Source organism: Cupressus sempervirens, chromosome 9 (assembly GCF_028749045.1).
Source record: "Cupressus sempervirens isolate cs-2001-9-10 chromosome 9, ASM2874904v1, whole genome shotgun sequence".
In the NCBI taxonomy this organism is placed as follows: Eukaryota; Viridiplantae; Streptophyta; class Pinopsida; order Cupressales; family Cupressaceae; genus Cupressus; species Cupressus sempervirens.
The window spans coordinates 681,093,665-681,119,564 of record NC_143126.1 but is presented as its reverse complement, the minus strand read 5'-3'; the positions used below and the strand labels follow the sequence as shown (position 1 = coordinate 681,119,564).

At 34.4% G+C, this 25,900-nt stretch overlaps 1 protein-coding gene across 2 annotated transcripts in view; it reads right to left on the bottom strand.

Annotated features, from left to right (window-relative positions):
• Positions 1 to 14,920: 14,920 nt before the first annotated feature.
• Positions 14,921 to 25,900, bottom strand: part of LOC149540563 (RING/U-box superfamily protein) — a 47,886-nt gene continuing 36,906 nt past the window's right edge. Inside the window, exons 3-5 of one of the 2 annotated variants that reach the window (XM_089801642.1) lie at positions 15,852 to 15,915; positions 15,393 to 15,649; positions 14,921 to 15,241 (exon numbers count right to left, since the gene is read on the bottom strand). In XM_089801642.1, the coding sequence (XP_089657768.1) occupies positions 15,154 to 15,241; positions 15,393 to 15,649; positions 15,852 to 15,915 (409 nt within the window). In that variant the 3' untranslated portion in view covers positions 14,921 to 15,153. The remainder of the gene's footprint in view (positions 15,242 to 15,392; positions 15,650 to 15,851; positions 15,916 to 25,900) is intronic. The other variant, XM_089801643.1, reaches the window with a different exon arrangement.

Genomic DNA, 25,900 nt, shown 5'->3' with positions numbered 1-25,900 from the left:
ATTCCATAGACAAATTCAAAGGGAATTTTACCTATGGTTTTATTCCTAGTATCATTGTAGGTGTACTCCACTTGGGGAATGATGACATCCCAAGTTTTCCTATACTCCTTAGTTAGGTACCTCAAGAGATTACCTAGCACTCTATTGACCACCTCAGTTTGACCATCAGTTTGAGGATGGTATGCTGAATCAAATGACAAGTTTGTACCAAGTCTACTCTACAAGGTCTTCCAAAAGTGACTCATGAATTTTACATCCCTATCTAAAATGATTCTTAATGGAAGGTCGTGAATCCTCACAACCTCTTTGAAGAACAAATGTGCAATTTGGTTTGCATCCTTGGTAGCATGGAATGAAGTGCCACATCTTGAAAAACCTGACAACAACTACATAGACATTGTCATAACCTTATTTTATCTTGGGCAGTCCTACTATGAAGTCCATGCTCACATACTCCCATATCCTATTTGGGACTATTAAGGGCTGATAGAGACCTACATTACTCATCCCTTCTTTATCTTTCATACATACCATGCATTGTTCCACATACTTAGTCACATCTCTGACTAGTTTAGGCCAATAGTGGAGTCTTTGGACTAGTTCTAAGGTTTTTTTGACACCAAAATGTCCACTTAGACTTCCATTATGCTTCTCCAATATTAGGCTCTCCCTAATTGAACCTCTTGGTACACACAACTGATTACCCTTAAAGAGCAATCCATTCTGCAATGTAAACTCAGAGAATTTTTTATGGAAATAATTTGCAAAGTTAGAACATACCTTGTATGCCTCTACAAAGTCTTCATCCTCCTTATAGAGACTCTTGAAACTCTCTATCCCAATGCTATGTAACTGTACCTCTTGAACTATTAACACTCTTTTGCTTAATGCATTTGCCACTTTATTCATCTACCCTTTCTTATGCTTGATTCTGAAGGTGAAAGATTGCAAGTACTCCATCCACTTCAAATGCCTATTACTCAACTTTTCTTGTCTATTAATGTAGCCAAGATCTTGATTATCTATAAAAACAAAAAATACCTTAGGTAATAGGTAGTGTCTCCACTTCCTAAGAGACTAAACTAAGACATAGAGTTCTAGGTCATAGGATGAATACTTCTTTTTGGCCTCATTAAGTTTTTCACTAAAGAAGGCTACTGGCCTACCTTCTTGACTCAACATTCCCCCCACTACTAGGTCACTTGCATCACACTCTATAGTGAAAAGTTTCTCAAAACTAGGTAGCTGTAAAAAATGTTGGGTAGCTACTTGCTTCTTCAAAATTTCAAAGTATTTCTTAGCTTCTAAGGTCCACTTGAACATAGACCTGACCCCACCCTTTATGGTATTTAGAAAAGGTTCACATATACCACTAAAATTCCTAATGAATTTCCTATAGAATTGAGCTAGACCATGAAAATTTATTACCTTAGTAGATGTAGTAGGTGGTGACCAATTGAGGATTGCTTAGACACCACAAAGCCTAGATACACAAGTTCTTGCTTGAAAAAGTCACACTTCTCAAGACTTACGACAAGCTTCTCTTCATGCAACCTTTACAACATTACTTCCACATGTTTGATATGTTCCTACCTTGTCTTTCCAAAGATGAGTATATCAAGAGAAAAAGCATACAAATAATTTCAAGTCTAGAAGCCCTAGAGATTGTTTGTATGCAAATGAAGATGATGAGTCTCATTGGAGAGTTTAGAGTGAAAGTGATGATTAGTTAGGATTTATAGCTATAAAAGAAGAAAATCCTAAAATAGAAGTCAGAGAAGAGAAAGCACTAGTTCTGCAAGTTGAAAAAAAAGTTGATTGGGTTATAGAAAGTGGTTTTTCACATCATATGGCTAGTGACATGAATAATTTTTTAAGTTCAGTAGTCATGATGGAGGGATTGTCAGAGTTGGTAGTAATGTGGCTTGTCATATCAAGGGAATAGGATCTATTACTCTTGATGGAAAAACTAACATGGATGATGTCTACTTTGTTGATGGATTAAAGTATAAGCTATTGAGTGTCGGACACTTGGTTAAAAAGGGATATCAATTATAATTGACCAAGAATAAATGCATTATCAAGGATAAAGATGCTAAGTTGATTAGTCTTGGTACAAAGAATCACCCTACTAATCAGATTATTGGAAGCCAAGAAAAAAGAGTTATGACAAGAAACATAATTCATAATAATTGTGTTTGATTTCTCAATTTGAACCAAAGAGTGCAGATGAGGCATACAGGGATGATCATCGGATTCAAGCAATGAAGGAAGAACTATATCAAATTGTGAAGAATGAGACATGGAAATTGGTTCTTAGACCTAAAGATATGTTATAGGAACTAAATGGGTTTTTAGAAAAAAGATAAATGAACAAGGAAAGGTTGTGAGAAACAAAGCAAGATTGGTATATAAAGGATATTCACAGCAAGAAGTTATAAACGATGAAGAGACATTTTCCTTTGCTGCCAAAATTGAAGTAGTAATGATGTTCTTAGCTTATGCAACAAGTAAGAAGTTCAAAGTGTATTAGATAGATGTCAAGTTAGTATTTCTGAATGGAGGACTTGAAGTAGTCTACATTGAGTAGCCTAAAGCATTTCCATTGACAACAGAAGGATCTTTTGTAATAGTAACTCTTATTTCCTTCGTAACTTGTTTCAATAAGCTCCAAATTGCAAGTGAGCTTAGCTATAGTCTAAACTCATCTAGATACATCTTTTCTCAACCTCACTACTCATAGCTTTATCTCTAAATGAAGTTTCAAATTCTAGTGTTGTGAACAAGCTTAATTCAATTTGGTTGAATCAAACTCAATTACTGACTTCAATCTTCCTTTCTCTACATAATTTGACTTTTCTTCAGATCCAATGGCTAATCCCTTTGCAAATATCTCATCAAGTTCTTATCGAAGTTCACTAACTATATTCCTTTGATCTTCATTATCTTTGTTAGTTCTGAAGTTACTTTCATGATTCCTTTTGTCATTTCTAAAGTTTCTTCCATTGTTACTTCTATTTCCATAGTTCCTTCCATTGTTGCTTTGGTTTCCAAAGTTTCTTTCATTGTTCCTTCTATCCATTCTATAGTACTTTGTTGCATGTCCGAAGTTTTTGCATAACTGACATACTAGGGTTCTGCTTCTAGGATTCTATTGATCAATAGGTGCTTGACAATTATGGGCTATGTGTCCAAAGATGTTATACTATTTTTTCTTCAAAAAGTCTTCTTTATCTTAATATCCTCTCATTAGATCTTCTATCTGTAGGGTTAGTATTTCCAGACATTCTACTATTATTTTATCATTATCATATTTAGGCTTCTTACAATCAATTTCTTTATGACCAATATCATGACAATTATGAAAATAAAAATTTGTAACATGATTAAATGAATTATTTGTACAATATCTTTTCATATGACCTATTTTATTACATGAAAAACACTTACCTCTAAATTCATACCTAGTTTCCTTAGGAGATTCCACTTTCTTAGGTTCATCAAATTTCTTAGTTTCCTTGTCTTGTCCAACTTCTTTAGATTTATTAGAAGATTGACTGGATTCAATCTTATCATCAAATTTATCTTTGTCTTTTAGGGTTTTTTGAGTTAAATAGGTAACCAAGACCAATCTTATCACAGGTAAGTCTTTGTACTCACATTTTTCCATCAAGCTTTTCTCTACTAGAATAAAGCTTTTCAAGATGCACCTTGTTTTAAGTTAGTTCACCTTTTACAATAGCACTGTACTTATGAAGTTATTCATGATCTACTTTTACAGTTTCAAATTCATATGTCCTTTTTGCTAGATTGGCTCTAAGATCTGAATTTTCAGTCTTCAAATCATATTCAACTTTGCTAGGATCATTTTTCAACTCAACTTTAGATTTTTAATCTTCAATTCATGATTCAATATCTTGTACTCTAATTTAAGCTTTGAAAATTCATCATCACCAATTTCAGATTTAGTAGATTCAGTCTTGGATTTGAGATGTTCAATCTTGTCCTTCAGTTTTCCAATTTACACTTTGGAGTCTTCATATCTATTTTTCAATTTATCTCTCTCTTCAATAAGGAGATCAATTTGTTCAAGTGCCTCTTCAACCTTCTTCATCAATTGTTCCATATCTATAGGGATCTTATTCAATTTTTTTAGCCTCTTCTAAGTAACTGTGCTCTGATACCAATTGTTAGATATAGGGAATACTAAGAGGGGGGGTGAATTAATATTCTACAAAATTCTGTTACCAACTAGATATTATTTATTACTTTGAACCATGTGTAAGAAAGTAAACAAGTAATGTTGAACAATAATAGTAACCATGCATAGAGAGAACTCATAACACCATATTTTGTTAACTAAGGAAACCCTGGCCAAGGGAAAACCCCAGTGGGGATGATACCCACAAGATGATGTACTAATATAAATGTTCCTTATTAGAGGATGGACCCTGTTAGGATTCTATAAACTCATTTAGTACATATGGGTCCTTGTTAGGAGACTTTGAATCCCTATTAGGAGTTGTGGTACAATGTGTGCAAGAAGAGCTCATTGCCCAAACGTGCACTTTCAATTACAAGAAGAGCTCACTGCCCAAACAAGTAATTAAAGCTCCTCAAATATAGAAGTGTAGATTTTGTACCTTCCTTCAATTGATCTTTGACATTAGCTCGATCTCGGATCACAAAATTAGGTTATCAAAAACTTGCTTCTACATATGATACAAAACTTCGCATTCACAAATTTTGTATGTTCCTTCACAATAATTCTACAAGATGTCTTTGCATAAATACCATGCCTTTTCACAAATTTTTGCTAGGTTGGCTAGAACCAAAATAAACTTTCCCAACTTAGAGTGAACATCTAGGATGTCATCCCTAATTGATCAAGTAACTATTTTGTAAATAAAATAATTCCTTTACCTTTTATTTTGTTGTTCTACAAACCTTAATTATCTCTTTTTCAAATTGTTCATACTGATGTCTGAGGTTATACATATCATCATCAACATGTATACTATCTCCATATATCTTCTCTCTCAAGAATATCATCATATAAACAATTTACACATAAAACAATACATTGTTGTAAACCATTTTCATACTTAGACAATTTTTTGAGTATCAAAAAGATAAGTATCTTTATTTTTGAGGTTTTCCACAAGCATGTACATCATGTGTTTCCATTAATGACAATATTTACATATCTATATATAGCTAATTTTGAACACAAACCAATGGCCGCCCCCTGAATAGTAGTAAATTAACTTCAAACATTCTTTACAAATTGAGAAATTATAACTTCGTCCCTTTACCATTTGATGTATTTTCTTTGCTTAACCATGTGGGATGATATTGAATGAAAAGGATTATAAAGATACTCCTGCATCAAACTACCAATTGGGTTGCCTTTGCATTAAATAGATTTGTAAAGAAAGGCATCATTAAATTTGGAATTTCTTCTCAGTTCTTCATGTCCTTCACTCTCAGTTTAAGACACATGATCCATGTTTGATAAGAAGAAAAGTGTCAAAATTATCATCTATAGTTGGAATAGGCCTAAAAATATGCCAAAAAGTAAGATTGGGATTTTCTCCTCTCCATTTGTAAACATTAAAGATAATTTGCACTAAAAATCAGACAACACAATCGTTTTTCACATATTCCATGGATCAGTTTAGAGGCCAGTTAAACACTATTCTATAAGCTTTGGAAGTGTGACATGGGAGGTGTCGTACACATACAAAGGAGCCTTGTCCATTCACATTGTAGGAATTAAAATGATTCAAGTCTTTCTATGGCACACCAAACAAAATTAGTTTGTCACATGGAATTTAAGAAGAGATTCCAATTAAGATTTCTTATCAGTACACTTGGACATGAGTCATAATTTACACTTTGTGTATTGGTAAAAATGTTTTTCATAATAAGACCATGGTATTTATGTGGAGGGAATAAGCAAACCAAGGATCTAGTCTTTAGTGGCATCCACACTGGTTGATAAGGTTGGATCTTTACATTGGGAGGCATTGATGACAAAGGTGGCTCATTTTTCTATGTAAATTAAAATGAAAGTTTCCATTATTGTATGTCTCAAAGAAAGGCTAGTTCAGTTGACCTTTGGTATGTAAGATGAAGAAAGTGTTGTATGGACTAAAGCAAGCACCTAGAACCTTGTATGTGAGGTTAGACAAGTATTTGGAAAATGTGAGGTTTTCTAAAGGTACTATAGATAATAATTTATATCTAAAAGAAATTGAAGATGGATTGTTGATTATTGTGATATTTGTGGATGACATAATCTTTGAAGGCAATGAGGAAGCATGTGAAAATTTTACTAATGAAATGAAGAATGAATTTGAGATGAGTATGATTGGTGAGATGAAATATTTATTAGGTTTACATATTGTGCAGAACAATGATGGTATTTTCCTATCACATACTAAGTATTTGAAAGACTTGTTAAAGAGATTTGGCTTGGAAATGTGTAAGCTTGTTGGTACACCTATGATAATTGGTCACAAATTATCTAGCAAAGATAGAGACACCTATAGTTGAGCAGAAGAAGTACAGATCTATGATTGGAGGTTTACAATATCTGATTCACACAAGACTAGATATAGAAAAATATATTTGGTATAGGAGCAATATTTCAAGCAGACCCTAAGGAATCACACTATGCAACAGTGAAGAGAATATTCAGATATTTGAAGAATATGACAGATCAAATGACTTTACTCTATGTGCATATACTAATGCAAATTAGGCAGGCAGTATGGATGACAAAAAGAGTACAAGTGGTGGAGCATTTTTCCTTGGAGGAAGATTGGTTACTTGGTTGGGCAAGAAACAAGATTGTATTTCACAGAGTACAGAAAAAATAGAGTATGTAGCAGTAATAAACAATTACAATCAGATCATGTGGATAAAATAGATGTTGAAAGATATTGGGATAGAGTTTACAAAACCTATTATCATACATTGTGATAACACAAGTACAATGAGTATGTCTAAGAATCATGTGTTACATTCTAAGACTAAGCATATATTCATTAAGTATCATAGAGAGAGAGAGAGAGAGAGAGAGAGAGAGAGAGAGAGAGAGAGAGAGTTACATTCTAAGACTAAGCATATATTCATTAAGTATCATAGAGAGAGAGAGAGAGAGAGAGAGAGAGTTGCAGAGAAAGAAATCAGATTAGCATATGTAAATACAAAAGAAAAGATTACAGATATTTTTATGAAGCCTCTTCCTAAGGCTACATTTGAGTATTTATGAGGTATTCTTGGGGTTATGCCCCTGCCTACTTTTGAATAGATTATGCAAAGAGTGCATTATTCCAGTGGTATAGAGCACCATCGTTTATCTGGATTGAATGTCGATGTTTCCTGTATGGGGGGGGGGGGGGGGGGGGGGGGGGGTGTATTTGTGGTTGAGCAGAGTCACTAAGGACTCTTGGTAGTTGGTATGAAACAGTTTCTTTGGACATTTGAGCTGGTTGAAGACTTTGAGAAGATGATTGTCATAATGATGCCTTTGTCATTTATGTCAATGCAGGAGATATTGCATGAAAAACATCTTTTGGTAGTATGTGGAAGATGTATATATGGAGGAGAATCGTTCATTATATATTAATGCCAATAGGGAAGGGGAGAACTGTGAACAATTGATGACATCCATGAAAGAATGAGGAAGCACAAATGGAGAGTTGTTCTTGTGAGTTTTACAGTTGATTTATGAAGAGGATTTGAAAAGATGAGAGCAAAAGCAGCAACAAAGTTGGATTTGGTGTTCTTGGAACTTAGATGTTTTTCGTCTATGTTATCATCAATACCAAAGGGGGGATCGTTAGCATGAATGTTGATGGTATTCCTTTTAGAAAGTATCCTAAGCATTGTTGGAACAGTTAGGGAGATTGTGAGCATGATTGACATGGTGCATTCATGACTGTGTTTTTCATTGATGTCAACGTAGCATTATTTCTATAAAGATTGGCAAAGTGGCAGATAGAGAACGAGGTCATACGGACTATGTATTGATGATGAGCTCAAGCGTAATTAAGGATATGTTCTACAGTATGTCCTAATGATGTGGAAAAGTGTGTGTGTAGAGAGTTAAAGACATGTCAGATTCATTCATGATTTACAGAAGACAGTGTTCAAACAGAGTACCTGAGAAGTGGTTTCTAGTGTTTGGGTTGTATCTCTTAATAGGGATAGAATCATAATGAGAAAAGTTAGATAGTGGTAGTAGATAGCCTGATGATGATGTCAAGGAATGCGCAAGGTCAGAGGTCGCATGTGTCAAAATTTGTATTTACTGTGAGCCGACATTTTTTTGTAATTGTGAAAAGATGTAATAAATTGCAATATCTTAATGAGGTCCTATTATAATTAATTGGGAAAGCCTCAAGGATGACTTGGTGAATTATTTTGAGGACATGCTATAAAGGAAGGTTATTGTCCTTGTGGTGAATATGTGTGTGAATGTATGAAAGTAAAGCGAACTTGTATTGGAGATGAAAAGTTAGTAAATGTGTGTAAGTGATCATAGGGAATAGTGTGATGTGAATTTGAAGATCTGGTATTGAGATTTGAACAAGTATTTGGTGCCAGTATTAGCACAGTAAGAGGACAAAGAAAGTTCGAGTTGAGGATATCAATTTCATTTCTATTATTCTTAAAGGAAAAATATAAAGGTTAGTTGGATGGTGAGTTTGGTGGTCTTTCCCCTGAATTTGTTTGAACAGTGGGTCCATCTACCTTCTACAACTCCTAACAAGGTTGGCATAGCTCCTAACAGGGTTGGAATCTCCTAATAGGGATTCAAAGTCTGCTAACAAGGACTAATATGCACTAAATGTATTTCATTGGCTCCTAACAAAGTCCATCCTCTTACAAGGAACTTTTATATTAGTACATCATTTTGTGGGTACCATCCCCATCAGGGTTTTCCCTCCGATCAAGGGTTTCCTTAGTTAACATATCTAGTGTTATTGTGTATGTGTATCCTTTTATGGTTGTTGATTATATTGTTCATATCTTTAAGGTTTAATAACGTTGATAAATGTTATATTGATCTAATAACTGATTCACCCCATCCCCCCCACTCAATTATCTTGGTGGACTTTACTTTCCAAAAAAACCATCCTTGTAACTCTCTACAATTGTAGCTCAGATCTCAACTTTTCCACCCTACAACCAAACTCAATTACCTTCACAAATTTGAACTGGCGCGGCAAGCTCTTAAGGAAAACAACCTTAGCTCTCATACCACCTGACGCGATCTAGTAGGAGAGACCTCAATGAGATCAATCTAACCATACAACAAGAATAAAGAATATGAAAACAACAAAAATTTGGTGATTACCAAGTGGAATCAGCATTCATTCATCAAATATTGCATGTACATAGGTTTGAAAATTGGTCTTCTTACATGTTATGCTTATACATGCCTAATTTCTTACAATCTTTGGTCAAAGACCTAAGCTCCAATTCTAAAGATATATTATTTATAGAATCATGAACTTCTACCTCTAGAGATACATCAATTGCAATGTATAGGCATTGCAACACAAAGATCGACCTCAAGATATAAACTATTTTCCAAGACCAGAAAATGTAATATACATGAAATAGGTTTGATTCTTAATCATAAGGAAAAATGAGCCAAGAAACTTGAAGGCTTGTGGTCCCAAAATTAGGTCCTCATATGATCCAAGAACATTATTGAATATTCCACTAAATATTCGCGATTATAGATCTCCATCATTAGATGAAATCCACATACGGTCATGAAATTGGCAAGAACACACTACCCAAGAGAAGATGAAACATAGCTTAGGCAACAGTGAGCCAAAAAAGTTGTGAACCTGGGAATAAGAACAAGACTATCATGAATCACTAGGTTGATAATCGCAACAAATTAACTCGATCAAAAAAAGGATCATTAAAATGACCAACATAATGGAAATGTTGACAAACTAAACACAGTATTTTTGGTTAATGTGAGATTTCCCAAAACTCAAGATGCTCCTACATCAAGATTAGATAAATGGTTATTTGTTAGAATATAAGTCCCTTTGATAGCCTATAGCTATTTTCTATAGCTTGACACAAAAAAAAAAAACAAAAGTTAACACATCCCTTTATCAAATACCTTTACAGTTGGATCTACACATTGAAACAACTAGTTAATTAAAACATATGATTGATCTCTTGTGGTACTTTTCTTTTGGATTCAATTATCTTTTTATTTGCACATTACTAAATGTATGGTAGTTAAGAGTAGGAATAGGCTTTGAAATCCGCCAATGCTCAATCCAAGGATAGACATCTTCTTTACTCTTTCTTGCAAGTGCATTGAGGATGTAACGGTCATTCTTCAACAAGCACATAAAGTCGCAACAATCTACCATTAATAGGCAATGGCAAAATTATCTTATTCCTCCTATTGACTTCTATGCATTTGCCTCTCTTTTAGAATGTTTTCAGAGTTCGACAGCTTGTGGCAATCTTTTGTTGGATTGTACTTCATTCTTTATAACTAGAAAGAATTGAAGAGGGATTTATATTTGCAAGATGTACTTGTGATATTATTATCTAAACATTGTTTCCATTTATCTATAATATTCTCTTACATTATTTGATCTTTTTTATTGTATTTGTTCTCTTTTCAACTTACCTTCTACACTTTATGTTTTAGTTTGAACACAACACCTGAAACTTGAAATCTTTAAAATGAATCCAATGTACCTTACTTAGTTGACCAGCTTACCTAGCTCCACCAATTTGAGTTGGATGCAAAAAATAGTAACAAGAACTACAAAGCACATAAAGGAGATCTAACTGACACATCAAAAGAGGAAATGTCATAAATTGGCTACACCAAAATGTAACATAGGTGAACCCATGTATAATAGAACTACATTGCACATAAAGGAGATCTAGCTACCAAATCAAAAGAGGAAATGTCATAAGTCAGGTTCAACAAAATATAACATATAAAATGGTGATCAATGATAGACCACCAAATTATATGGAAACATTGGGAAAGGGGACCCTAAATGTGACCCCTTTTGAGGAGTTAAATTAGATCAGCACAACCCAAGTAGATGTAAGGGCACTAACGCAAGATCTAAGTCCTTTAAGGGATGTTAATTCTAAGGTCCCTTTTTGTTTTGTTTGAGTTCTTTCTCTTTAAATATAATTATGTCGATGTGAAGAATGGTATCCAAATAAAGTAAACACACTTAGAATGATAGACAGAAAGAGGTATGATCTAGAGTACAAAGTAAGTTCTATGAAATGACAAAAAGAGAAATGTACTCACCTTAAGGGTTAGTACAGGATGCAAATTCAAATCTAAAAAAAGAATGTCAAACTATACCAAAATCTAAAACATATCTAGAACCTAGGAGGATGAAGCTGCAAACTATGACCAGAATAGGTTACTTTCTTGCTATAGGTTGACTTGGGGTATAGGTCAACTTCAACCTATATTTGAGAGGTGGGAAACTAAAAATTTTGAATCTGCGATGAAAACTACAACTCCAAATCTATAAAATCTTAATCCAAAATTCTATGAATCTACTCCTACACACAAGAAAAAGGGAAATTGTGGCTTGCCTTGGTCAACCCCTATTTAGGAATAAACCTTGAAATAGAATAAGTAAAACATGTAAAACAAAATAAATGTTAGTATTTCGCTTTCTTGTCAAACCTCCATGGATGGATCTAAGTCTATTGTATCCACAACGATATACGAGTGATTGTATGTGTGTGTATGTAGAATGTAAAATGTAGGATGTCTTCACAAATGCAATGGATCTACAATCACCAAATCATAGATCATGGATGTATGTATGCTTAGTTTCTCAAATGGAGAAGGAAAGTAAAGAGGAATGTGTGGCTCTTCTTGCTTGCTAGGAATTCCTCAAGTGATCTATCACGGAAGAGGGAATTAACTTCAATAGGAGATATGCCTTGAATGGATAGAAGAACTTAAAGATCTTGAATAGATGGAAGAACTTGGAGATCTTGAATGGGTGGAAGAGCCTACAAATCTTGGAGCCAAATCCTTGCTTGCTAGAAATCACCAAAAAGTTCTTGAATACACCTTAGACTTGATTACACACTCTTGTAAAATTGTGGATTGCTTGGATGTCATGTGTTGTGAAAATATGGGGACAAAGACTCCTTTTATAGTGATTTCCGGCTCCAAAAACACAAGGGTTGACTGCACTCTGCTGGAAAATGAAGAATGTCTAAATGAGCCCCAATATCCCTCAATATCAATTGTAATCTTCGCTCATTTTTTAATGCATATGATAACTAATGTCAAGGTTCTTAGGGAATCTAAGAAACAAATTATTTCTCTAATTACATCGTAAACATTTGTGTACATCTTACAAGAGTATCATAAACACAAGTTATACATAGAATTGTAAGTTAAATGTTACCTTAATTCTAACAAGAGCTTTGATTGAGCTAGAGTTCCTGCCTTGTAGGGTATCGTCTTGGAATATGAAGCCTAGTGCTGAAAGATTTCAAGATGACTTCCTATTAATAAATTTAAAGAGAAGGAAAATAATATAGAATCTAGAGGTGAATATGTATAATATATGCAAACTTGAAATGATAAATAAAGACTTGCTATTATTTAAATTAATATTCATATTTTTATTTTAAATAATTAACCTATATATTAAATAATGCAATAATATTGTCGGATACCTTTGATTAAAAAAATTAAAAACTGATAATAAATTAAAATATATGAATTTTAAATTTAAATTTAAGAGGTGTAGGAATAGTGGAAAAGGAGTTTAGATTTTTTGCATCACTAATAAAATTATAAAAGTACAAATTGTATGGCATTCTTCCTTTTTCTTTAGTTTTTCCTCTATGATTTATAATTCATCGAAATCAAAAAAAGATGGTGTATGCTGTAAAACTATGGTTTAAACTTTAGATTTGAAAGTTTTGGAGTGGCAAAGCTCGTTTACAAATTCAAAGGAGGTCGCCTAAATTACTATTCCAGACAGATATTATTGACAAGTAAACTTATGTTAACATCAATCATACAACTTTTAGAAAGGAATGGGGAAAATGGATTTGACACACTTGATTTAAGTGTTGGAGTCCAAAGAAAAATCACTAGTTTATCAAGTGCATGTTGTTAGCTAATTCATTTATGATCAAATAATAAATTGAAAATGAAGTGGACATTTGGTAATGCTATGATTCATTTTTAACTAAAGACAAGATAAAGTTCATTTTGTTCAAAAAATGTCTTATAGTTTGCATATAGAGAAGATAGCATTAACCACCATGCATTCATATTCTTGCAAGTACAACAATTAAATCAGAACAATTGGTACTTCCATAACTAGATAAAGTGAAAACTATTATAATTAACAAAGAAAGTAAAAACTAATAAATTAATTAAAAGATAGGTAATAGTATATTTAAATGGTTGTAAAATATATATAAATTAGTTTTAAGGTGAAAATAATTTTAAAAATGAATTATTTTTTATATCTCAAAATATAACTTGTGGAAAATATTGTCATTAGATTGCATTATTTAGTATTAAGTGTTTATGATAAGAAAAATATTTAAAATGTACAGATAATAATTATTTTGAAGTGGATCTCTCACGCTTGTCAATGACTTAAATAGATGGGAAGATAAAAAGAAGAGGAACTCTCACGCTTGTCAATGACTTAAATAGATGGGAAGATAAAAAGGAGAGAAAAATGACTTAGTCTACGACACCAGCCATAGTTTTTGGGTTGACACATGGTGATAGTGATATGGGACTACCTCGTACTCCTTTTCCGGAGGTACCTAACTGCACTACAAACCAGGCGCACATACCCTACCTCCCAATCGAATTTGAACTTGTGATATGAATAGATGTTAGCTTCAAGATTCTAATGAGGCACTCTAATCAAGGAAGCCAGCAGCCTTTGTCATTGATTTGAAAATGTAAGGACCTCACGTATTTCCAAAGGAAGTAGGACAAACAAGGAAATTGACAGTAAGTTTGGGAGGGAACAACTGCATAGATACACCTAATATTGTCATCGTGCAGTTCAAGAAGAAATCATATCCTTTATCATGACAAAGATTAAGACCGTCCACATTAGGTTGTATAATTGATACCTGATGAGGCTATATTTATAAGCGAAGTGAATACAGATTCATAGCGGGTTTCTGTAGGCACTATACTTGAGCCATATGACTCAAAGGGTCATTTTCTTTAGACTCGGTTAAGCCTTACGATACCTGTTTTGGTCTTTCTTCCAGGGTCTTTATAAAGCAGCTTCTAGCAATCATTATGCCTAAGATGATTGGCTGCTCTTTCCTGTCAAATTGTGTGTGACTACAGCTAAGCCTTAAATTGAAAGTTTACTAGCCTAGATAAGCTAGAGAAACACATAAGTGCCATATATAATTTTGTTTCTTACCTCGATGCCTGTCCTGAGTGGTTTGGGCCACATTCTTGCGTGGGGATTCTACTAAACATATTGATTTTCCAAACAAAAACATACAGTAAGAGTATCAGCATATTGTTGTAAAATCGAAGTTTATATGCAGACTACATTCTGTAGTGTATGTTGACAAATGCATAACCATATTGGTGGTCAATGGTAAAACAAGAGAGAATAATTATACAAATTGTACTGCTGTTTGGTGGATCTTGTTTCTAGACAGGCCTTATGAATTCATTAAAACAGAATAAAGGAAAGTCCTTAATATTTGGTAAAGCTCTTGAATAGAAGCAAGGTACCACAAGCAACTTAAAAAATTAGACAAAAATTTCAGTGGACTAAGATATGTTCATATACATTGAGACACTTGACTCTGCTCATAACATGTTAACTAATGTAGATATATCTCTCTAAAAACACCATGAGATATTAGTCTTCGATTTTATTTATTTTACTGAAAATTTATTTTATTTTTACAATTACTTTATGTTAATAATACATGGAGACAATTAATTGGTGCTCATGAAGACGTGACCAATGCCTCACAAAAAATAGCACAACGGCAACTTAGTACAATTCACCCAAGTTGTTTTTATGCTTGAACAAATGTCCATTCCTCCTGATCGCTGCAACTCAATATAAGGTGCTCATGCCTTCATTCTCCACTTGTGCAATGAGGATGTCTCCGATATTCTACTACAGAATCATATGCACCCATCGTGAAAGGAGACTCTGCAAAGCATCTATATAGGATTTCCGATTAGATGTTGCAATATATATGTATAAACAAGCAAAGCACAAAATGGCACCATGCACAATTTTATTTTTTTTTAAATATCTTATTGTATTATTCAGCAGATAGTTACTTCCCAAACAAAAAGTGAATATAAGTACCTCAGCTCATGCCAGAAATGAGATGCCTTGACCCCAAGAAAAGGCTCTAATTGACAAATAAACTTATTTTCACTACACATCAAGCCCATGTTCTGTTTCTGTGTTTTTTCTCCAAGGCTGGTAAACAAAAGAGAGAATACAAGGTGAACGAGGATTGTTAGATCCTGTTCTCCCAGGATAGCTTCCAGTTCCCGAAGAATCCAAGGTTCTAACCGGCACTCTAATCTTTTCCTTTCAGCCAAATTATCTATGTTATTCTGGGAACAGTATCAACAACAAGAATGTCTTATTAATCATCAAAAAAGGATTGATTTTCCCTACCTATATGTTTTGTGTTTCTTGCCAGAAACTAATAATAAGAATGAACAGTACACAGTATACCAGAAATTCATATACAAAGAGAACTCACAAAATATCATTGCCTCATCTGTAAAATAGCAAAAGAATGGTTTGTGTTACCTGTCTTATGATAGTTTTCTTTTTGAGGCAAGGTGGAATAGCCCTCAAGCCTTTAGTGTATATGCTGCCAAAAGGCGACAAGTAACACAATCAATGGAAAGTGTCCATTGGCCCAATGATTAATAAAATTAACAAGACATAAGTAAACATGCTAGAAAAAAGGAGTAAACAAACTATGATCAAAAGGTGGGAACTGACTATTATCTATAGTTTAAACTTTAAAAAATATAAAATGAGAGAAAATAGTGCAGCTAAGATGGTAGCCTCTATTAGTGTAAATGGGGCTCTTTTGCTATCTAGTCTCTATTAGTGTGAATGGGGTTCTTTAGCTATCTAGTTATTTATTAGCTAGTTCTCCACTATAATTATTTTTACACTCAAAAGTTCAATTAGGGACTTTTTCACTTTATCCCCATTGGTTGTGTATTAGTCTCTTGGATTGTAAGAGCCTTATATATTGACCCACTGCTCTCTTATGAGCACCCCATTCCGATGCATTGTAATTGCACTCTATAGGTTTTGCCCGTGCGCTCTGCTCATACTATTTTGCTTTTTTAGCATTTCCAGTTCTGGAAGGGAGACTAACTCGGTTATTATTCTGATCCTGTATCATTTGAACTTACAGTTTTATTTCTATTTGTTTGCACTAGTTTTTCTAGGTTATTCAGCTTTTCAGATCTTAACATGGCAAGTTTTGACATTTCCCAAATACCTAGCATGCTCTTCGCTTGCATTACCACATGAACTTGAGAATCAATGAAGTTTGAAGGAAATATTTAATCTCTGGGATTTTGTAAAAATAGTTGGCAATCTCTGGGTTGTTTGCAACATTCTGGTAATCCTAGTGGTTTTTTCCAGCCATAACATCCAGAAGGTTCGAGAAAGTCAGATGTCGTTTTCACTTCACCAGAACCACCAAGAAAATGGAAGCATTTAAATTTTTGCATCCAAATCTAGGTCTTATGTCAGTCAAATTAAAAAATGATTTATTGGTATTTCTATCCAAGTATCTTCTACATTTTGCAAATAGTGAACAGATCTAGCAAAATATTGTTGTCCAAAATGCGTCAATGCAACTTTTTTCCAGCTCGCTGATGATTGAATTTAATTCATTTTTTCATCTTCTACTTGCTGAGTTGGAAAAAAAATATCTGGGTATTTTTCCTAGCCCAAAAATATTTCTGAGTTTCTGTTATCTTTTTCAATTAGCAAACAGATTTTACAAAAATCAAATTGGAAATATAATTTTTTAGTTGTAAGGAGGCTGTTCCAGCAGAGAAATTTCACTTTCTCAATAATTTATAACTTTTCCTCTGATATAAGATTTTAGCAAACATGATATTGTTGGAAAGATAAAGATGAGTAATTTCCATCCATGTTGAGCTTTATCAATTTTCTTGCCAAAAAAGCTCAATTTACTCACCAATCTTTTGAAATATTGCATGTTGAAGTTGGTGCTCAGCAGAGCCACATTTATAAATCAAATTATCTTTTCAACAAGCAAACAGATTTTACAAAAATCAAATTGGAAGTATGATTTTTTTAGTTGTAAGAAGGCTGTTCCAGCAGAAAAAAATCACTTTTTCAAAATATTATACCTTTTTCCATCGGATTTCAGCAAACAAGATGTTATTGGATAGATAAAGATTACTTTCCATCCATGTTGAGCTTTATCAATTTTCTAGCCAAAAAAGCTCAATTTTCTCGCCAATCTTTTGAAACATTGCATGTTGAAGTTGGTGCTGAGCAGAGCCACAAAGTTATCTTTTCTAGGTTTTTGTTGCCTCTTTGGCTTTTGTGAGCCTTGACACTATTGTAATTTGGAAAAAGCTTCGTAGTCACACTACACTATAAAGTGAAAATACTGTAATATTTGGAGTGTGATTTCTGATGCCAATGAAAAGGGTGGGAGTGTATTAGTGTCTCTTAATGTCTTTTTTGTAATCACAAAATAAAATAGAGCTCCATTAATGGGGAGCGGGGGGAGGGGACAGTTAATTATGTCTTTTGATAATTATTTTCATCCTTTTATTGTCAAGCTAACTTCATAAAACGATTTGTCTTTGAAAGAAGGGATAAAGAATCACTGCCTTAAGTAGGATCTATTACACTATCTCCTTAGAACTATTCCTGAACCGAGTGACTATAAACAGAAGAATGCATGGTTTAACAATAATGTTACAGCCTATGGACAAATGTGTCTTACTATTTCTAAGGATACCCTACATCTAGAGCACACTGAATGTCTTTTTACTGCATGAATCTGTTAATGTGAGTTATATGACCACTTAAACATGCAGGATGACATGATTAGTATCATAGGATTGAACACCAAACATTGAATCCTCTCTTGAATAAGGAAGCTTTGATGTTAAACAATGTATATGATTGTACAATCAACTAAGAAAACCTCATGGCTCCTTCTTACTGTGGACTTAAATGAGTTTTGTGGTATGATCTCCAAGTAATCAGTTGGGGACTTACACTATTCATTCAAAGGAAATCAACTTTACAAAAGCGAATGATTTGGCAATAATAGTTCTTCAACTACTTCTAATAAAACAAAGTGCAAACAGATAAGAGGGTTTAGGAAGCTAATCTAACTCTAATAATGTAAGAGATCATTGATGGTGAGATGAGACTCACCAGTCCTTGCTTTGCCAAATCAACAACATAAATGAGGTCTTGCTTATAAGGATGCATGGCTGATAATCATATGCTCAATACTTATTCAATAACCAATGATGGCACAATCCAAATGAGCATTTCCAATAGAAGTTAAATGCTTGCAATAAGGCCTAGACTAACCTTACACTCATACTTGAAATCAACTAGTATCAAAAGGTATTGACACTAATTTCAACATGATTCACCAACAACAATGTACAATGTAAATGAAAATCCTAATCTAAGTGAGATGTAAAAAATGTGCAATATTCCAAAATAACAGAAGTATTCACCATGAAAACCAACAATTAATTAGGAATTACCTTGGTAATACTATTGCAACAATCTCTCCAAGCTACTAATTAGGATCTACCTTGGTAATACTATTGCAACAATCTCTCCAAGTTTCCCCTTACAAATTAGTAGCAAAAGGAGACTAATTTCAACTAGATTCACCAACAACAATATCTTCCGTTCATCTACATCTATTCAACATAAAAGAAAATCCTAATCTAAGTGAGATGTAAAAATACCAGAAGCAGTGTTACTCGGGGACACATCCCCAGTATATTTTAAGTCGTCCTCATCCCAGAAACATCTTTGAGACTTGGGGACACCTAGGGGACTTTGATTTTCACTTCTAGAACAAATTAGACTGATTCTCAAAGTAACACAAATTTGCAATATGAATTTTGTTGATTCTTATATTTTAAGGTTCTATTATGTATAAGTACATGCTTTATCCATGTTTTCATATAAATATTTTAAATTTCTCTATATATTTTAATTTTCCCTCTTGTTATATAGCCATCCCAATTTGTCGTCTCTCCCCATCTCCAAAATCAGCAAAAAAAATTGCCGTCTTGGAAACTTGTCTCGCTGTCCCCTATCGTCACCCTTTGGAAACTCAAGGGAACATAGACTAGAAGTAATCCACCATGGAAACCAACAATTAATTAGGAATGCCATTGGCAATACTATTGCAAAAATCTCTCCAAGTTTCCTCTTACAAATGATTTGAGGAAGGCCTATATAGTTGCTCCAAGTACAATGAATGGCCAAGATGAAGGGCCAAGATTGTGCCAACACAACCCTAGTACAACTACTGGATACAAGCATTAAATGTTTATCCAATTACAATGAAGCACCTCCATGTGGGCCAATGAAAAAATTATAATAACTTTGTAGACCAAGGAGAAAGCGGGTTAGATAGAAGCATGTACATTTGGAATGGATTTGATTGGATGAGCTTGGACATGAGCAACTAGAGTCTTTTGATTCATTAAAAATGAAAGTGTGCCACCTCAGCATGCTTAACTTGTAGACTTGATCAATTCCTTGAAGAAGAAATGTCTCTTGATATAGAATATTTTCAAGACTTCAATAGATGTACTGAATGTTATCAACCTTCAATAGATTGCGATGGCCCGAGTTGTTTCATCTTCATAAATCTTCTCCATCCTCTTTATTTAAAGATCTTCTCACTAGAGTGGCTTGAACTTGCTTAAACTTGAAATCCTACTTCCTTGGCATAAATCATGTTTCATAAATTGGCACTTGTTCTTGAATTACCATCTTCACTTCAACCTCGACCCCAAACCATCCTGCTCTACTCTCTGATAAATGACTTGCCATTTGGTAGATACTTGAATTCTCCATGTTGTACTTGCTTGAAGCCTTGAAGTGGAAACAGCCTTTACTTAAATCTTCTTATGGTTATCTCCTTTGAACTTTGCCATAATCTCTTTGCCCACAAGCATCTCCACTTTTCCTTGCAAAGAAGACCCTAATAAAGCTCACAAAATGTAAGTTGAAACAATATCAAAATAATCTGAAAGTTCACATGATATTATTTGACATAAAATTTTATCTAAATTCAATTTAAAACACCATTTCCTTTATTAAACCACTTAGTCACGTATATCCATTGAACTAAGAGGGTCAATCTATTTCAAGGCTGAATTAGAGGTCTGCCTGCTGGTGGAAATTAGGGGATTGAAGTCCCAATCTGCAACTTAGAGTGGCCAGATTTTGACCTCTCCAAATTGAAGGTTGTACAAGGAGGGGTCAAAATCTGACCACTCTTAAGTACAAGCCCCCTTTCAAACATCGACTTCTCATGCATATGCTTCCTCATTTTCTCACTTGTAATTCTCCCCTTGCTTGATATATAATATCTCAAATCAATTTTCATCGTAAAATTGAGGATTGAATGATGAATTTCTAGCCTTGAAAATCTGATTTCATGCCATGGACAAATTTACCTTTTTAATTAGCCCAAATCAATGATTTGAAATGTTTGTTTCATGCTGAAGATTTTCTTGATGCCCAATACCCATCTTGCTCTTCATTGAAAATTCGGATGATCCCAATTTGAGATTTGGTGAGAGTTGGAAACTGACCTCTCCAAGTCCCAGCTGATGCTGCCTTTCATTGGAATTGACATGCCTCCTTTCTTTCAAAAAATCTAAACCCTCTTTCAACTTCTTTATTTGATGGGTTGGGTTTTGATTTCACCTTGAAATGTCATACTTAATCATGTCTTTTCTTCTTGATTGCAGGTCTGATACTGATGTTTTAATGGAAAATGATCTCCAACCCACTTAAGTCGGGTTTATTTTGGTGAGTAAATCTGGTTTTCACCTTGAAACTCCCATTTTTTCATGCAAGGAACCACATGGAATCAAAAATGTAATCAATATAGGTGGGCAGAATTTTGAGGTCTCGAGTCATGCAAAGAATCGCATGGAATCAAAATTTCATCAATATAAATGGATGAAATTTTGAGGTTGTGTACTTCAGAAGGTCAAATTCCGAACCGTCCAAGGTTGTACTTGGGAAGGTCAGAGTCCAAACTCTCTAAGAACAACTTTCCAAAGTTTTTTCATACCTTGGCTCTCCAAAATGCTGTCTTTCCTAGCATTTTTCATGTTTTCCTCTCTCAATCACTATCCAAAAAAACTTCAAAATTCCATGTATTCCATCCTTAAACTTTACTTTATGGAGATTGTCATTATGGCCTAGAAAGACACCCTTTGGCATCAACATGAGGATACTTGGGCACCATTCAAAGGCTTGATCTATATCGAGTTTTCTTTCCTCATATTCCATTCAAGAATGGGGAGATCGTATCAATATACCTTCGATATTTTTTATTCCTAAGGGGACAAGGGATGTTCTTCAAAGACTATCTTCTACATCTAGTTTTGAGCAAATTTCCATTGGCTTTATCTACTCCTAGGAAGTAATTGAAAAATTGTTTGATGTATTAACAAATTATAGAAGAGAATATTATAATGAATTTACAAGAATAGAAAGTTTCTAACAAGAAACTTAAGAAACGATCTTATCTACAAAGACATACAAATATTACATAGATGACCACTAAAGTAATTAAATAAAATTATAATACCCTCTCTTAATGGTCGATCTACCTATTGCTAACAATTATTCAATTTATATTGTCATTGATGTTACACAAATGTTATACTCTAACCAAGCACTACCAATTGGAACTGAGTTCAGAAGACTCCAATATACGCCGAGCAAGTTCAAGGATTCCTATCTAAACCGAGTCAGGTTGGTTACCAAAGGAGTTCAGTGTAAACGGAGTTAGTTCAGTTACCAAGGAACTCAATGGTAACCAAGTGACCTAGTTTTAGCCGACCTACAATATATTAGTTTTATCTATTATTTGGTTTATCCAAGCCAACTAAGTGGATATTATTTGTTTATTTGATAGGGTGATTCAAATCCTTTAACAAGATCACACCTAACAATGTGTTTTGTGACCTTTAACAAGGTTGGCTCCTAACAGGGCTCACTTTAGAAGAGTGAAAAGTTGTAACTAGTTGCATTTGTGGTTTTCCCAAATTGGGTTTCCACGTTAAATCTTGGTGTCTCATGTGTTCATGTTATTTGCTTACTGCTTTATCTTTCTACAACTAAGTTACTAAAGGTTAATGCATATCATTATCTTAAAATTGCTTTGTTAACCAAGTTACAGTGAATATCTAGTTCTAGCCAAGCTGTCAGTTAAAAGGAAGTTTGTATTGACATCTAAGAGATTTGGAATTATAGTGGTAACTGATTCACCCCTCCCCTCTCAATTACTCCTCTTATATTTCCAACACTACCAACAACACAAAGTTGACCCCTTTATTTAGCAAACTTATCTAGAACAAGAGGCTTGGTGAAAATGTCTGCAATTTGCTCTGTTGTCTGCAACTGAACTATCCTGTCTTCACCCAGTTGTCGAATGTAATGACAATGAGCCTCCACACATTTTGTTCTTTCATGGAAGACTGAATTCTTAGCAAGCTTGAGCACTCCTTGAGTACCACAAAGTAAGGGAGTCGGGCCTACTTGAGATAAATGCATATACACAAGCATCTGACAAAGCCAAACTACCTCACAAGCTTCCTTAACAGCTCCTTAATACTCTGCTTTTGTAGAGAAGAGAGAGACTCCATGCTACTTCTTGCTATTCCAAATGACTACACCAAATCCTAAACTAAACACATCCAGAGGTTTACATCTTATCATCGACTAAACCTACCTAATCTAAAATCTATGCACCCACTGATTTTGGAATCATGACTCCTATAAATAAATCCATAATCAAAGGTGCCCTTCACATAACGTAGCACATGCTTCTCTACTACTCATTGATCATCCTTGGGGGCTGTAATGAAGCATGAAATGTAGCTCATTGCCAATTTGAGATCATGTCTAGTGGTGGTAAGATATATGAGACTACCCACTAGTTACATATAATTCGTTTCATCAACAGGAGCAAGATCAAACTTGGCTAACAAATTCAATCCCTTCTCCATTGGTGTGGAAGCAAGTTTACATCCTGCATTCAAAACTTGTCAAGCAAGTTCCTGACATACTTAGACAGAGAAATAAAGATGCTATCATCAATCTGCCAAACCTCAACACCTAAACAATAATGGAGAAGCCCTAAATATGTCTTATCAAAATCCTTGCAAAACTCTTGTTTGATTTCTGCAATCAAATGTGTTGAGCTACCAATAATGATCAAGTCATCCAGATAGACAACAAGAAAGAGAACATCAACACCAAAGTGGTTGATATACAAATTATTGACAGAAGGGCAACACTGAAAACCATGAGCAACGAAGTAGTTATCAATCTTGATGTACCATGCTCAAGGGCATGTTTGAGTCCATAGAGTGCTTTCTTAAGTCAACATACATGGTGATCTTTGCTAGCGACCATGAAACTAAGGAACTACGTAATGTAGATTTCTTCCTGCAACTCTTCATTCAAGAAGGCACTCTTAACATCCATCTAATGGCCTTACCATCCAAATTGAGCTGCAATGGCAAAAAAAAGATGAATTGTACTCATCTTGGTAGTAAGAGCAAAAGTCTCCTCAAAGTCAATGTCCTCTTGCTATGAGAAGCCTCAAGCAACTAATATACCCATTTATTTAATGATACTTGACCTTGTGTACCCATTTGTAGCTAATGGGCTTCTTCCATAGAGGAAGATCAGAAAGAACACATGTATTGATCTTCATAACTCTGGGTATTTCGCATCCATAGCTCGTTCCCTCTCTGAAATCTCTTTTGCCTCTTTAAATGTCTGAGGCTCATAAATACTATGAAGGTTGGCCATGAGAGAAAAGTTAATTGTATTTTGCTACTTGCCCTTATTTCTAGACGATCAATCCTCAATGAGCTCATCGGGACTTGTCTTAGCTCGTCATTTAGGTCAAAGAGTAAAGTGCCAACATTAGGAGGACGAAGAGGATCTGCAATTGGAATATTACCATCATCCAAAGAAAAGTCAGGTAGTGCATCATAAAATACATAATCTGCAATCCCTCCCATTAGAGGAAGCTAATGGAAGACAAACACCCAACTCAGAAGCCTTCACAAGTTGATCCTCAAAATTATGCTTAGAAGAGAAAAGCTGAAATAGTCCTCATTTTTCATCAAAGACAACCTCACAACTGAAGATAAGACAATCAGTTCTACATCAATCAGTTGGTAAGCCTAATAGTTGTCACTTTATCCTATGAACATAAGCTTCTAAGTCTTGGAATCCAATTTGGAGCATTAGGCATCTGAAATCCATACATATGCTAAAGAGAAAAAAACTTTCAAGTGGATGATCTTAGGCTTGTGACTAGTCCAAGCTTCCTCAGGAGTCCTCTCCTTAACTTCATTTGTGGGAGACCGATTAAGGAGATATAACGCAATAAACACCGCTTTTGCCCAATATTTCTTAGGAACATTTCTATGTTCCATCATAGACCTGGCTAATTCTGTAATGGTGTGGCGGCAACATTTTACAACATTGTTTTGTTGAGGCATGTATAGTGTGGTTAACTGACATTTGATGCCATGTGTATCATAAAAAGCGACGAAAACAGTAGAACAAAACTCCTCCCCAATATCAAACCTAAGAGATATAATAGCACAACTAGACTCTTTTTATAGCAAGGCCTTAAATTTCTGAAATACAATATACACATTTGGTTTTGTCTAAGAAGGTACACCCACATTTTACGACTAAATTCATCAATAAAAAGTAAGAAATACATGCATCCAATAACAAGAGTATTCATCAGACCACATACATCAACATTGACCAACTATAGCACCTTAGAGGCTTACCATGAGTCACCCTCCTTAATGACATCCTATGTTGCTTTCCATTTTGACTAGCACCACAAACTTGCTGATTTTGAGTTTAAAATTCACGTAGGCCAAGAACTAAATCATCCCAAACAACCTAAGAAAGCTAGTGAAGTTCAAGTAACCATATTGTGATGCCACAGACTACTGGTAGAAGATGGTTTTGTTGTGAAGGCGTGCTCAAGAGAAATAACTATATCAACAAGTCCATATAGACCATAACCCTCAATGCCAACAACTACAGTAGTGTGTGTTGCATGATCAACAATCAAACACTTCAGTACTGAATACCACATCAAGTTGACGACAGTGTTGCATGATCTGACTCACTGAGAGTAGGTTAAGTTCCATAACAGGAACGTAGTATACATTGAGGAAAATGAGATTCCTCCCACCATGTTGTATCTTAGCGTTGCCCTAGTTAACACCTATATACTTACTATTCACCTCCTCCAAATATATTTGAACCAATTTAGAGAAAAAATATTGTAAACCAATCACACCTGTGAGTGAAATGACAATGAAAATCTATATATGGAGAAAAAGATTTGACATGGTCTGGAGGTCTTTCAGCCATCAAGGTGTCAAAAGACTCTTTGCTCTGTGTGCTCAGGAACATTGGCTTTAGGTGGAGACCCTCCTTGCTTCCATTATTCGGAAGCCAATTGAATGCAACAATCCTTGAGCAAATGACCATATTTGTGATAGTAG